The sequence below is a fragment of the Danio rerio genome, chromosome 13 (assembly GCF_052040795.2).
Source record: "Danio rerio strain M-AB ecotype USA chromosome 13, GRCz13ab, whole genome shotgun sequence".
NCBI lineage: Eukaryota > Metazoa > Chordata > Actinopteri > Cypriniformes > Danionidae > Danio > Danio rerio.
In genome coordinates, this window is record NC_141033.1 from 14,043,838 (window position 1) to 14,058,515 (window position 14,678).

The 14,678-nt window shown below is 33.8% G+C and overlaps 1 protein-coding gene across 1 annotated transcript; it reads left to right on the plus strand.

The window, feature by feature from the left end:
• The first annotated feature begins 2,485 nt into the window (after positions 1-2,485).
• rpia (ribose 5-phosphate isomerase A (ribose 5-phosphate epimerase)) lies at positions 2,486-14,678 on the plus strand. Its single transcript, NM_001007289.1, is given in 9 exon segments — positions 2,486-2,682; positions 5,536-5,596; positions 5,671-5,726; positions 5,809-5,868; positions 9,936-10,000; positions 10,105-10,173; positions 10,466-10,607; positions 12,157-12,256; positions 14,095-14,678. Coding segments are annotated over 9 exon segments (828 nt in total). The 5' UTR covers positions 2,486-2,505; the 3' UTR covers positions 14,193-14,678.

The window sequence follows — 14,678 nt, forward strand, 5'->3', positions numbered from 1 at the left end:
AATCTATTGACCTTATTCTTCACGTACAAGCAGGCACAGCCGGAATCTTTTGGTTTGACTTCCAGTCTCATTTAAAGGGTGTATGCTGGGTCTTAAAAAGTCCTTAAAAATGAATTTTTAGGCCTTAAAAAGTCTTAAATTCACTGAAATATTGTGTTGTAGGTTCTAAATCGTTTTAAACATGTCTTCATTTTGCTTTGCCCAAGTGAAGATATACTCTGTCGGGCCGACATCCATCCAATGACCAACAATACCGGTTCATTAGGAAAAAAATTCTTAGTCTTTACCCTTCTATAAGTCTAAAATTTCATTCTTAATGGTCTTAAAAGTATTAAATTTGACTTGATGAAACCTGCAGAAATCCTGATTTATCTCCATTGACTTTTAGACATTATAATCTGCTTGTTATGCTGCTTAATGTTACAAACTGGCATTTTCCTACTATATTATTTTATTTTTTATATAGTCATGAGCACACTTGTTTGTAGAGCAAGTAGTTTCTTTATTCCTATTATTCCTAGTTATTTCTTCCATAAGCAACTAAATCTATGAACTGTCTAAGCTAACTGAGTGTATTAAAGATGTTAAAGACTGGATGAAGTTCTAAAACAAAAATGAGCACACCTCTGCAGTGCAGGATAAGGTCAACAAAACTAATTACATATATAAGCAGTTATTACTAGAAAATATTTAGCGATTAGTAATTATTACTATACTGTAACTATATTATTACTTTATATCTTAACATTCACCAGCTTCTTTAAAGGCCTTATACTATCATTTATTTGGAATGTCTACAGCTGAGTTCAATTCAAAAAGTGTACAAGTGTCCATTTTGAATAAGTAGGCTACTAGTAAACGTACTACTGCCTGAATTGGTACTAGCACAAAAATTACTGGCTTGTTTGTAATATATTAACATCAAATGATTGACAGATAAATTAAGTCCTAGTAGCCTACTCAAATAACAGGCTACATTTTGTTAGATTCTAACATATATTATGAGTTTATTTGCAAAAACAGATGATTCTGTTCTTAGTGATTTTCAGATATGTTTATGTTGTGCATTGAAGAGTGGGCCTACAATTGCAAAACAACATAATTTCTAAAAATGACAGACAAACAACTCAATTTCTGAAAGTTTCTAAAAAGGGTGGTTACCTGTTTTTGCAAATGAAGGCTTCATTTTAATAGATACTACTAATAATTTTAGTAGTTATTTTTTGGGTACTGGTTCTTGTTTAATAAACTTACTATTGGTTGTTTTCATGACGTCACTGATAACACGCAAGACTCAGATAGAGGGCAGGAAGTGATTCTTCTATATAGGAACATCAGAACTTCAAAACAGAACATAAATTTTTTTCTGTTTTATGTTGTTTATAATTGTTTAAATTGCATATCTGTCTGCTTATATAGGGGAAAAAAGCTATAGTAATTTATAATGTGTACAACTCTTTGTTTTTGAATGCTACAGAATACTGTATAGTGACCTGATAAACTGTAATTAATACTGTAACTTTAGTGTAAACTGTGGATCATTGTGATGGTGTATAATTGTAGCATAGAAAACTGTTTGTAAGCCTATTGAATAATTTGTTAATTACTGCAGTTGTGTCGTACCACAGCAACTATATATTTACTATGACAATTTAATTCAAGTATCTTTAGCATGCTTCCAAACACTATACTATAGTCTTTAGTATAGTATTTTTTCATGTAGCGTAAAAGCTTATACAGTATCCATTGCCTCTGACCAGGAAATTTATTTTAGTTTAGTTAAAAACGCGGCCCTCTTCATGATCGTGCCCTCCACATGTGGCTATTTTCTCCTTATAAATCTCCTTTAAAATATGGTAGAATTTACTAAAATGCAGACTTTCCTCTATGTTTCCTATTCAGGTTTTTTACTTCCTGCCCTCCATCAGAATTTTGCAGGCCACCAGAATCACGTGATTGTCATTAGTAATTATGCAAAATTTATTGATTATGACTAGATTAAAAATCTTACAAGTAAAACACAAATTCTTACACTGAATAGTAATAATCAGTAAGTGCTGCATCATGAATATGTAGCCTATCTATTGATTTAGTAGCTTATATCAGTTTCTATTGATAAAGTTATCAGTAGCTTATCTATCTACAACAAACAACTAACAGCTAGTGATGAATACGTACTGCATTTCTTAAATGCACAGAGTAGTTCCTTAAGAATAATATAGAACCAGTGGCCAACACAAGTAGAATTTTAGTAGCATGAAAATGGTACCTTAAATGTTGAAACCGCTTGCCACTGAGTCAACTGATTGAACCGACTCAAGTGAACAATTCCTTCAGGAACCGACCTTTCTTACTGGACTCTGCTCTGATATTGCGTCCAGCAGAACACCTGACTCCTGTTATCTGACAGGTTTGGTTTTGATCGTCCTTTAACCCTTCGCTCACGGTCCGGTTAGTTTGGTCTCTGCGCGGTCACGCTCGTGTTGACAGTGAGCGCGCAGTGTGATGAGGAGGGTTGTGTTCGCTCAGATCAGCTACAGATTCAGATCTCTCCTCCACTTCTTCTCTCCACCGGGCAAACACGTGCGACTAATCAACAGCAGCAGGCGGCTCTACTGCTCTCGCATGGCTGAAGAGGCCAAGAAACTGGCGGCTTATGCTGCTGTGGACAACCACATACAGGTGAGATTCAGTATCTATCTTTTTTACGTGACATATATTACATAAATCTAGAAATTACATAAGTTTAGCGGTCTAAAAAAGGAGTATTAAACACTTCAGGAGGCGTGACTGAACACGCGTGGCAGACTTCACGCATGTCAATTTATATAACGTTATTTATTTACTGTAAATTCAAAGTTCTGCTGGCTTACATTTGCGTTTTTTTCTGACAGTTCAGTTTGTAGTTAGTGTACGCTGTCGCACTGTAGCTTGAATCATGCTAGCTATGATGCTACATGTCATATGTAAGTGAAGTCAGCGACTGTGAAGTGAGCGAGCGAGCTTGTTTGTTTACGCATTGGATTGCTTCACACATTTAGTAAGCTAGGTGATATAAGGATGCCAAAGCTGCTCAAAATAAACCTTTATAGCGATTAGCATGCTTGGAAATAGCTACGTGGTTTACTGCTGCAGTCTCTCGTGTTACGTTACATTATATTATTGATTGTAGCACACTCAGTGGTACAAATCAGAGCTGCACGATATTGGAAAAATCGAACTTTGCGACATTTTGTCATTCTGCAATATATATTGCGTCATCATGAATACAATTTGACCAAATGACTTGAACATCTCTGTTTGAAAATAATTAATAATTTTAGACTCATTCTGTGGAGAAGTGCATCTGCACAGATTATAATAAACATCTACAAGCATAGATCAATAGTTTAAAAAGATGCAATTGAAATAAGCAATGTTTTATTGTTTTTTACAGAGTCTAACAGTATTCAGGTACAGTAATTGAATAATAAAAATACTTTAATAAAATGAATCTTTATTAAAGTTACAAACCGTACAAATTCTTATGTTTGAATGCTTTTAAAAATCCCCACACATTCACTGGCATCAGAAACACATTAAAATTTTTAATTTATTATAATCCAGACTCAACATTGCAAATCCTGAGATGTGATTATTGCCAATGATCACATTGCGATATCGATGCTGAAATGATTTATTGTGCAGCCATACCTTAAATTACTTTGCATAGAGGTATATGGGTGATTCTAAAATTTTGTTTCTCCAAGATGAACCTTCTATTAGGGCTGCACAATATTTCAGAAAATTATTATTGTCATCGCAATAAAAGTACATGCAATATTCATATTACAGAGAGGTAAAATAAATGAATCAAATGAAAATAAATGAAATAAAATAAATTGTAGGCCAAAACAGAACTTCTGCCTGAACGTTGCAAGAAAGTGAGACTGAAAATGCTTTGAAGTAATTATTTATTATTTTATTAATCCTCAGGTATATTACCTTATATTACAACCCTTGATTATTTCCAATACATTTGGGTTTTAAAGTAAAAAAGAATAAGTAGAACAAATGTTTTATTATTATTATTATTATTATTATTATTATTATTATTATCCCTCTAACAGTACAAATAAAAATACTTTAAATTCTTGTATTCCAAAGTGAATGTAAATGTTTGCACCTTTTGATTTTTGCAAATGTTTTATTAAATTATTGCTTGTTTATTTTAGTATGATCATTACATAACTGTTTTTAAAGCTTAAAAAATAGGGCAATTTTATAACCATAAGAGATAATGTTTTTGCAGTACTCAACAGCAATATTGCATATTACATATTTTTCAGGTAACGATAACCCAAATTCAAGGTATACATACACAATGTAGATCTATTCGATTAGAATCAAACTCATGATATTGAATCTACAGGAATGTAAGGTTAAGCTTCTTCTTACTCGTGTTTTAATGTCATCATGGTGGACTGATCCAATTATTCTCAATCATTCAACATTTACTTAAGTGATGTGTAAATAACCTTCAGACTTGAAAATGCTAATTAAAAAGCTACATTCTAAATGGAAAGCAGCACTCAAACAATAAACTTTTTAACATCCAGCCCTAAGTAGGAATAAAATCAAACAATTATTTTAACTAAAAACAAGTTGAGATGGTTTATACGAGATTACATATTGGACAAGCTAAAATTACACATGGACATCTACTCAAAGAAGGTGCTCCAAAATGTCAATATTGCCATAACAACCTATGTTTTGCAATGCCCGATTATTATTATTACTATTACTATTATTATTATTATTTTATTTTTTATTTTTTTATAAGACAATGAAAGGAATTATTTTTTAATTCAAAAATGGTCAATTTTAACAGAAGTCTTGCATTCTTTTTTGTGTTTCATGTGTTCTTTATTGTTGGTTTTTTTTTTTCATTGATATAATTTTTTATAATTGAAAAGTGCTAGTTAAAAAATGCTTCCAAATTTGCCATGAAATAGCCAGGGAAGCTGATATGGCAATATACTCAACTCCATTTTGTTTTTTCAAGATAAAGCAGCATGCAGACATTTTGAAGGTTAAATCATTTACTGTAGGAGTTCAACTGACTCTCTTACAAGGAAAACCAGCACATTTGTTTTAGCATAGTTGTCAAAATGTTACTTTTTTGTTTGAATTTTAGAAAGAAAGAGAAATGGGTAACAATTAAAATAATTGCCCATTAGTGTATTCACTATCATGAAAGAACAATGGAAAATACATTTATTATAGTAGCTTTTTAAAGCTTTTTAAAAAAATAAGTTTTTTTTCCTAAACTTTAGATTTTTATAATTCCTAAGTAAATGCAGAACTATAAATAAAAAAAATCTGTACAAGATGTTCATGTTAAAAAGTATATAAAAAAGTAATTGAATTTTTTTTTTAAAGTGTTAAATGGAAAAAAAAATGCAAATAATAGTAAAAAATATTAAAGATATTGATGAATGCAAGGTTTTCAGGTGGTTTTATGATATTAAATTGACATCTGTTTCTTTCTTTTAGAATAATCAGGTAATTGGTGTGGGCAGCGGCTCAACTATTGTCTATGCGGTGGACAGGCTGGGTAAGACATTTAATATATCATTGTGTTCTCATACTTGTATGATTATTTCTTAAAGCATGATATTTGCTTTCTAGCTGAGAAGGTCAGACAGGAAAAGCTGAATATTGTGTGTGTTCCCACATCATTCCAGGCGAGTAAAACCTGTTGTTTTTATAGCTATAAACGGTAGAAAACGTCTGTGTTTGTGTGTAACTGTTGAATTGTTGATCCAGGCCCGTCAGCTGATTCTGCAGCATGGTCTCCCTCTGTCTGATTTAGACCGACATCCTGAGGTGAGTTTAGCCTACAGCATGCCATGAAGACTGGTGCTGTGTTGTGTATCACATCTTAAAGACGACATCACAACAGCATAAAATAACTGAAAAATGCAAGTAAATAAAAATGCAGAAATAATAATAAAAAAAAGAATTCTCAGTCTGTTTAGACTAAAATAGTTTTAAAGGGGAAGTCATTGTCCGAAACAACAGCTTTTGTAATTACATTTAGCAGAGTGCTTCTTTGATGGCATTTCCTGACAGTTTTTTTGATTTTATTTTAAACCTAACAAATAAATTATAGCCGTGTACATAAACATTACTATTTGCTTAAAGTGAAAATATTCTAAATAAATCAATTTCTAAAGATTATCAACACTTTCTTTGATTACTTTCATGTTGTGTCTGTTTATTGATATCAGAGAATCATGCACTGGGTAGATTGATCTCTAAAAAATCATTCTAATATGCTGACTTCTTGCTCAAGAATGTTGTTTTCTTTAACCTCTTAAGGCCCAAGGTGTTTTTACATGCATTTTTAATTTCTTTTTGCTATTTGGGCTTTTTTAACCTTAATTAAAATAAAACCTAAGAATCATCTTTTGATATGATGTACTTTTAGAGAAAAAATATGTCCATATATGTGGACTCGTGGTCCTAATTTACATATAACACTTTTTGAATGTTTTTAATGCATGTATAACATATACTTTTTTTTTTTTTAAATAATCCGACTATCAGAGAGTAAAAACAGCATTTTCCCTACATTTTGTACAGTTAAAAATACTGTTTGGGACATTTCATATGCTGCAAAACTGTTGCAGGATGAAATTGTATGTCTGTAACAAAATATAACATATTCAAAGTATTTTAAATAGCCACTCATAAGCTAAAATGTGCTGTACACGTATGTGGCCACTAAGCCCTAAATATAATTTTTGTTGAAACCATAACAAACCAAATAAAAATTTTTCAATTATATATTTTCAAATAGTTAAATCTTGACTGACCACAAAATTTGGAAATTTTTTGTTAAAAAAAAACTTTTCATGACAACTGTTTTCAAGATTGGTTAAGTCCCTGATAAGAAATGTTATTTGGTCTCGCACTGAAACTGCACTGAAGACGATTATGGTGAAATCACATTTTAAAATATACTAAAATAGAAGTTACTTACTTTTAACAATAAACACATACAATTGTACAAAAAAGGGTGGCATGGTGGCCAGGTGTTTAGCAAGGTTGCTCTTTAGCAAGAAGGTCACTTTGTGGCCTTTCTGTGTTGAGTGAGCATGTTCTCTCTTTCTGTGTGGGTTTCCTCTGGGTTCTACCGTTTCCCCCACAGTCCAAATACAGGGCAGTATAGATTAATTTGTATAAACCAAATTGTGTGTGGGTGTTAAAATGTAATTGGAGGTTCAGTCCACTGTGGCAACTCCTGATAATAGCAGGGAATAAGCCAAACGAAAATGATTGAGACTCCAAAAAAAGTGGGAAATCCTGCTCAAGATGTCAGGTTATTATTTTTTTGTAAACTCTAAATATATATTGGTACAATATGCATGCAGCATATTCTGACAAGTTAAATTGTCTTTAAATCATACATAATTTTTCAACCTTTAAAATTTACTGTTATGTTAAATGCAAATTCAGTAATTACTTTCTCACTCTTATGCCGTTCTAATCCCTTGAGACCTTAATTTATCTTTGGAACAGATATTAAGGTATTTTTGATTGCTGGGAGCACAAGGTCTTTAGAACTTGCCTACAGTAGTGGCCAAAGTTATTTGATTTTGTTTATTTGATATCAGTTTTGTGTTCAAATTATCTGTAAATTAACTGCAATGAATTAACAACAATAAACAGCAACAAATGAAGACTTGTCGTTTTTTGTACTGTTGTTAATAAAGTATCTAAATCCCTCAGCAGCCCCAAGATGTGACTAACTTGGAATTTTCAATAATGATAGTCACAGCATTATTCAAATTGCAAAATATAAATAGGATAAAAACAAATTATCTTAATTTCAACCAATGACTCAAATAGCTCTATTTGGAAGAATTCATCACTTTAGATTGATTGAGATAATTCTGTAGGATAGCAGGTCACGCATAAAATATAATAAACAAATTACAAGCATTGATAGCATACAACAGAGCAGAGATAAAAGTAAAATAAAAAGTGCTTTGGGATTTTTGTTGTGAGTTTAACAATATTCAAATAGTGTAATCAAACGTAAAATAAGAATGCTTCAGCATAGTCTTTGTTGTGTATTTACTGTTGTAAATGTTGCACTTTCATGTACCTAATTTTTTTTTAAACTCATAAAATGTTTACACAGTCACAGGTCTTAAAACTCATGCAAATGATAGACTTTCACTCTGTTATGGTTAAACTTTGCAGTAATTCTACAAATCTCACGTGTTCAGAATTGTTACTCCTGGGGCCTGTTTCAGTTTAGGTTCAACCAACTCAGGGTTTAAACTTGAACTCTGAGTTGACTTACCGAGAGATTTAAAAACTCAGATCATACTCAAAACTCATAGTCAATCAACTTTGAATTGACTAACTCAGAATTAAGCGCGCACACGTGACTTTAAAAAGGCATTATCAATCGAGCGCATATATTACGAGTCACCATGGCAACATCTGAAAGAAGAGATCAGCATTTCTTTCTCCAGCTGAACTTGATGTGCTCATGCAGCAAATATGAGTATATGTCTAAAAAAGCAAAACAACTGCATCAGTGAAACAGACAGTTAGCTTGGGAAAACAGCTGCTCCAGGTTATGCGTAAGTTTACATTAAAAGTATTTAAGTATAATAAAAAAGCAATGTAATGTGTGAAGTTTGACTTTTTTACGTGAAAAATTGAGGAATTGGCCGTAATTTTGAAGTTATTTTAGATGTAATTGCCATAAATTACATAAAATAGGCTACTTGCATAGTTTCTACAACAAATTTGACAAAACAATAATCCATATAACTACAGCTTAATGTTTATAGGAAATGTTTAATTTGAGGTACTCACTTTTATACATACTCATCAGTTTAGGATAACATTTCAAAAGTTATGCGCATCTTGGCATTTCCATAAACCGATTCTTTTATTTATTTTTTTATGCGCATATCCAAAATGCATATAAAAATAGGTGGGTGGAAACGTAAGGCTAAGGCGAGAAGTACTGCTTCGTCTTTAAAAAAAAGGGAAGGAGACCAACAGAAACTCAGAGTTTAGAGAATAAAACCTGTTCCTGACCAGGTTATTTTTACAAAGTGACCACGGTAACAGACTCTTGAGTTAAGGTTACCTCTTTTTCAGAAACAGGCTTGACTTACCCTGTTTTCTCCAGTTTGACAAACCTGTCATTTTGAAACGGAAAAGCAGAGTTTCTCTCATTTTAGGGTTAACATGCTATGAGTTTTCACTTAACCTTCTTTCTGAAATAGGACCCTGATCAGCTGTGATCCAGACTAGACAAAGCAGATCCTGTGAGGTCACTATTGAGAATGCGCACATTGCAACATCAAAGCGGAAACTGTATTGTGCAGCCGTAGTTCACAGTCTAAAAAAAATAAACCAAAAACAGTCAAAAGATTGAATGTGTATTCAGTGGTTCAACAGTAATCATACAAAGCTCCAAGAACAATTTTTATCAGCCAAAACAAACAAACAAACAAACAAACTGTTAAACCCACTGTAAATATGAATCTCTCTTCCTATAACTTCCCTCAGCATCAGGGTGTGGTTTTATGATACGTCAGGCAATACAATATATTGCCATTACAATCAGCAACGGAACACAAGCACCGTTTTGCTTGTAATAAGCGCGCACCCTCACCTGGTGTCAAAGATACAGTTGAATAAAGTAGTTTTTACAGTGTGTTTTTCCACAGTAAAGTGTTGTTGGAGCTTCACATGGAGGATCAAAAATATAAATAAAGGTCTGAGGGGATTTGAACAACATGAGGATGAGTAATTAATAACTAACTGTTCGTTTTTGGACAAACAAATTAATTACAAATGCTTTCAAATAAACACAATCTTATTTATGGACAAATGAGCTTGATCTTTGTATCTTCTAGCTGGATGTAGCGATTGATGGGGCTGATGAGGTTGATACGGCTCTGACCTTGATTAAAGGAGGAGGGTAAGTGGGGTTATTTCAAACATGTCTTTCTTGTCCTTTTCATATCTGAAACCCTAAGGTGTCATCAGGTTTAAAGTCACTTTCTTTCCCCTCTTTCCAATCAGAGGATGTTTAACCCAGGAGAAGATTGTGGCTGGATGCGCCAAACACTTCATTGTCATTGCAGATTATAGGTACGTCTGTGTCATCTGGCTGGTGTTTTCACCCAAAGCACTTCCTCAGTTCATACATTTCCTATGAATCAACCCTTTGGCATTGCCAGTGCTGCGCTCTAATGTTTGAGCTGCGATATTCAGTATATATTTAGCATCCCATAATTACTGCTCGTTTATGTTGAACTGCAGTCAGGTTTCATCATAACACAGCGTGCGATAGATGTAATTATGTAAGACAGTCATCCAATTCTTTCTGGAAGAGGTTTAGCTGTGTTTTAGTGACGTCGCTGTGGTGTTTGTGTGTGTGTAGGAAAGACTCTAAGGCTCTGGGGCAGCAGTGGAAGAAGGGTGTGCCAGTGGAGGTCATCCCCATGGCGTATGTGCCTGTGTCCAGAGCCATCGCCCGCCGCTTTGGAGGAGAAGCCGTGCTGAGGATGGCAGTCAGTAAAGCTGTAAGAAAGTCCTCAGTTACACTTGTGTTCTTGACATTTAAGGTCCCAGCATACTTCAAACCAAATTGAAGAACATACTGAAATTGTCATTTTGAACATAATTAGTCTGAAAGCAAGTTCTTTTTTAGTTTGTTTCAGCAGTTCAAAACAACTTTTGCGGAGTTTGTTTTGGCTCTTTGAGCTATCATTTGTCTGTGACAGTTAGGCAATTGGTGGATGTGTTCTGGAACTTTTTTTGATGTATTTCTTTGATAAATTGTTGATTTATTAACACATTTAGATAGTAATTCTCACTTGCTTGGCAACAAACAAACAAAAGTGTATCTTAAACAATCCAAAAGGATTTACTATGTGGTGAAAAACAACAAAAATGTTGTTGGAATGACACTTAATAAAAAAAGAATAACAACTTTTATTGTGAATTTTTAGTATGTGGGCATGATTGCAAATGTGATGTATTTATACTGAAGTTTGACAAGCAAGAAGTTAATAGCTACTTTTTTGACAAATGTTTTTTTTTTGCCCCCTATGAATCTGAAGTATGTATGTGAATATTACATACCCCTTTATTATATCATATGCAGGAAATTAATTTCCAGTCCTAAAATGTAAAGTTCTGTTTATATTTATTAATCCTGGAAGCCTTCTTTTTTCAATAGTACAAAAATATATATTATTATCAGGGCTTTACATGAACACCTGCCAACCCGCCAAATGCGAGTAGATTTTGGTTGTGGCGGGTTAGACAGCCACTCCCATTAGCCACTTTGGCTGGGTGAAACTCATTTTTAAAATGCAGTGCTGGCCCTTCGTCACCACAGATTAGACTGTTAGTTTATGACCATTTGTTTATATCCGTACAAATGTGCTCTTAGAATTGAGAAGCAGCGCAAGCAAAAGTAAGCAGGTAAATAACGAATCAGAGGATCACGCGCACTGTGAGACAGGCTTTCCTCACTCCCTGATGAGGGCTTTAGTGTCGTGCACACAGATGATTTGGTGCTCGCGAGTGTTTAAAAGCTCTTGTGCCATTTCCTCACTCGAAGCAACCGTGCCTGTAAACAGAACTAGTGCGACACTCGTGCATCCACAGACCTTCAAGGGCTCGAGATTCTTTGTAAGCAGCAGCAGTTGTTGTCGCTTTCGCTTTAACCATTCTTTGAACAGATTATTATTAGGCCTAACGTTAACCGTGTGCGCAGCATCATACTTTTATTATCGTGCACTGTTTTTTTACCCGCTTTCTTTTGCTTGCTCTTTTTTTTTTTTATATATAGTTTAAAAATCATTTTTTACAATAATGTTGCTTTAATATGTTGTTGTATGCATAGTTAACTGATGATCTGGAATCTTGAGCCAGAACAGACCACTGTGCATAGGTTTAGATGCGTGAGAATATATATTTTTAAATGTCAGCTGTTTTGTTGTATAAAAAGTGTATGTATACAGCACTGATTAATATTATTTTCATAGTTTCTCATTGTGTCATTACTTTTTGTTTGTTTATCTGAAAACATTTTTGTTCTTTATTAAATGTACGTACCTTTAGGGTCCTGTGGTTACTGATAACAGTAACTTTATCCTGGATTGGAAGTTTGAGCATGCTCAGAACTGGAAAGAGGTCAACACGGCCATTAAGATGATCCCAGGTCAGTAAAGATCAACAACACGACTGCTCTTTTCTCTGTGTACATACAGTTCAAAAGTGTGGGGCTGGTAATATATAATTATTTTTTTTTTAATTTTTGGCTTGAATACTCACCAAGACTGCATTTGTTTGATCAGAAATGCAGTCAGAAGAGTAAGGTGCCATTCATAAATATTGTATTATTCATGCCTGAAGTTATTTCAGATGGAGATGTCTGAATATAAAAAGCAAAAAAAAAACTGCTTTTTTCAGGTGCGCCTACAGCAGTACGAGTTACTTTTTCAAAATACTGCTATAAAAATGCATGGCACATGACTAGAACCAACCTATCAGCTTCACCGTTTGTATGAATTACACAATTCATTATATCCAATAGGATAATAAAGCCGAACAATGCACTGTTTTTTTTCTTTGTAAATACAAATTGTATCAGAGCTACAGTTGCCAGTGGTGGTTCATTGGAGAATAGGGGTGTGAACTTAAACTAGTCTCATGATTCGGTTACGATTATTATGCCATCGATTTGGTTATATTTAATATCACGGTGCATTGATGATGCTTTCCATACACATTTTTATACTCCCGGTCACCTTCCCCGCCATAGTATTCTTTCGTGACATAGCGCAAATGAGATGTATGACGTCAGTATATAATAACCGGTTGTGATTATTACTGAACCAATACTGACTTGTCTGCATGTACATTGCGAGAATGTAGAAAAAAAAATAATATATATATATATATATATATATATATATATATATATATATTTATTTTGACACCCCGTCACCCACATTAAGCCAATATATACTTTGCAGAGTGCAGTTGATGGTTGCAAAGCAATGGCAGACACCACTGGAGCACAAGCGTATTTAAATTGGTAGAGGAAGCAGTCCGCTTTGCATTTTCCATGTATTTTTTTTTTTTTTTTTGATGCAATACGTGAATGGCCCCTAATACTGTGAACCATTATTGCAGTTTTCCATAACTGTTTTCTATTTTTATGCATTTTAAAATTTAGTTTCTGTTGTTTTGCTCAATCTTCATGCCAGAAGTGTTAGATCCAGTATCTCCCAGATCCTGTCAGAAGCCATTTATTGCTTCTGTCTTGTTTTTGTCAGTTTTATACATTTATTTTGGATATCTGATACTCTGTGTCCTGAGAAGCTGGTAGAAAAGGACAAGGAAATGCAGAAAGCAGGAAAAGAAGTGTTGATTCTAAAATTGTTCGGGGTGGGTTAATCTTCATTATGTACTCCGCCAGATAGCAAAGCAAAAGGAATGAAAAACTGTTGCTTTACAACATCTTTCTGTGATGGTAAAAACCTTGAAATGGAGATGTTCTTTTATCTCTTCCTCGTGAAGACAAACATCTCTTGATAATAAACAATCTTGAGAGTAAACATAGGAAGCACTGCAAGGGCAGAAAAATATGAATAAATTATTGATGTTTAAGGAAAATAATTACATATCAATAAATAAAAACATACTCAAGCTGAATCAATGAAAGAACCCTTGAAAGAATACGCCATTTCCTCCTGAGAATCCTCAGATTCAGTTTCTTCAGTTTTATTTATTCATGTTTTTCCCCATTACTTGACTAGAGTGTCACATGATCCTTCAGAAATAATGTTAATTTGCTTATTTGGTGCTCATTAAACATTTATAAACTTGTTTTTAAGATTATTATGTTCTTTTGTAACAATAAATGACTTTTACTGTCACGTTGGTTTAATTTAATGTCTGCTGAATAAAAATAATTGATTTTTATAGTAGTGATTTTCTAACCACATTATTGCCATTTATTTTCTTTTGTTTGTATTTATTTCTATTGTAAAGGAGTGGTTGAGACAGGTTTGTTTGTGGGCATGGCTGAACGGGTGTACTTCGGGATGGAGGACGGAAGTGTGAAGACTCGAGATCCTCCTGTCAACTAAGAAGATTCTTCCTCTGTTCTTTGCTTCAGACCAGCCTGCACACCTCAAGTGCCGTTTAGACACACAGACTCTGGCAGCTCTTTCCCTACAGGTTATTTTATACTCTGTTACAGAATCCACCAGATCGGTACTTTTCATGCTGGTGTGCACATCAAATGCAAAAACAATGTACACACCAGTGCAACATTAGGTCCTCAGGCACTTTTAGATGTTTTTGTTTCTCCTTGTACTTCCTCAGTCTGACTGATCATACATCTGCAGTGTCTGTTTGCCTTCTGTGCTTTATGTGGTTAAATGTTGTCCTGCATAGATGTCTGTACAAATGCATGAAAATTGTGGCTTGCTTCTGTGCCTCTATTAATGTATGTTTTTTTTCAGAAAGAGTAGTCGCTAGCCATAAATGTGCATGCAGCTCTTAAGAAAAAGTGTACAATGATGCTTAGCCACATTCCATTTGATCATTAAAAAGTGTGGTTCACCTTAAAA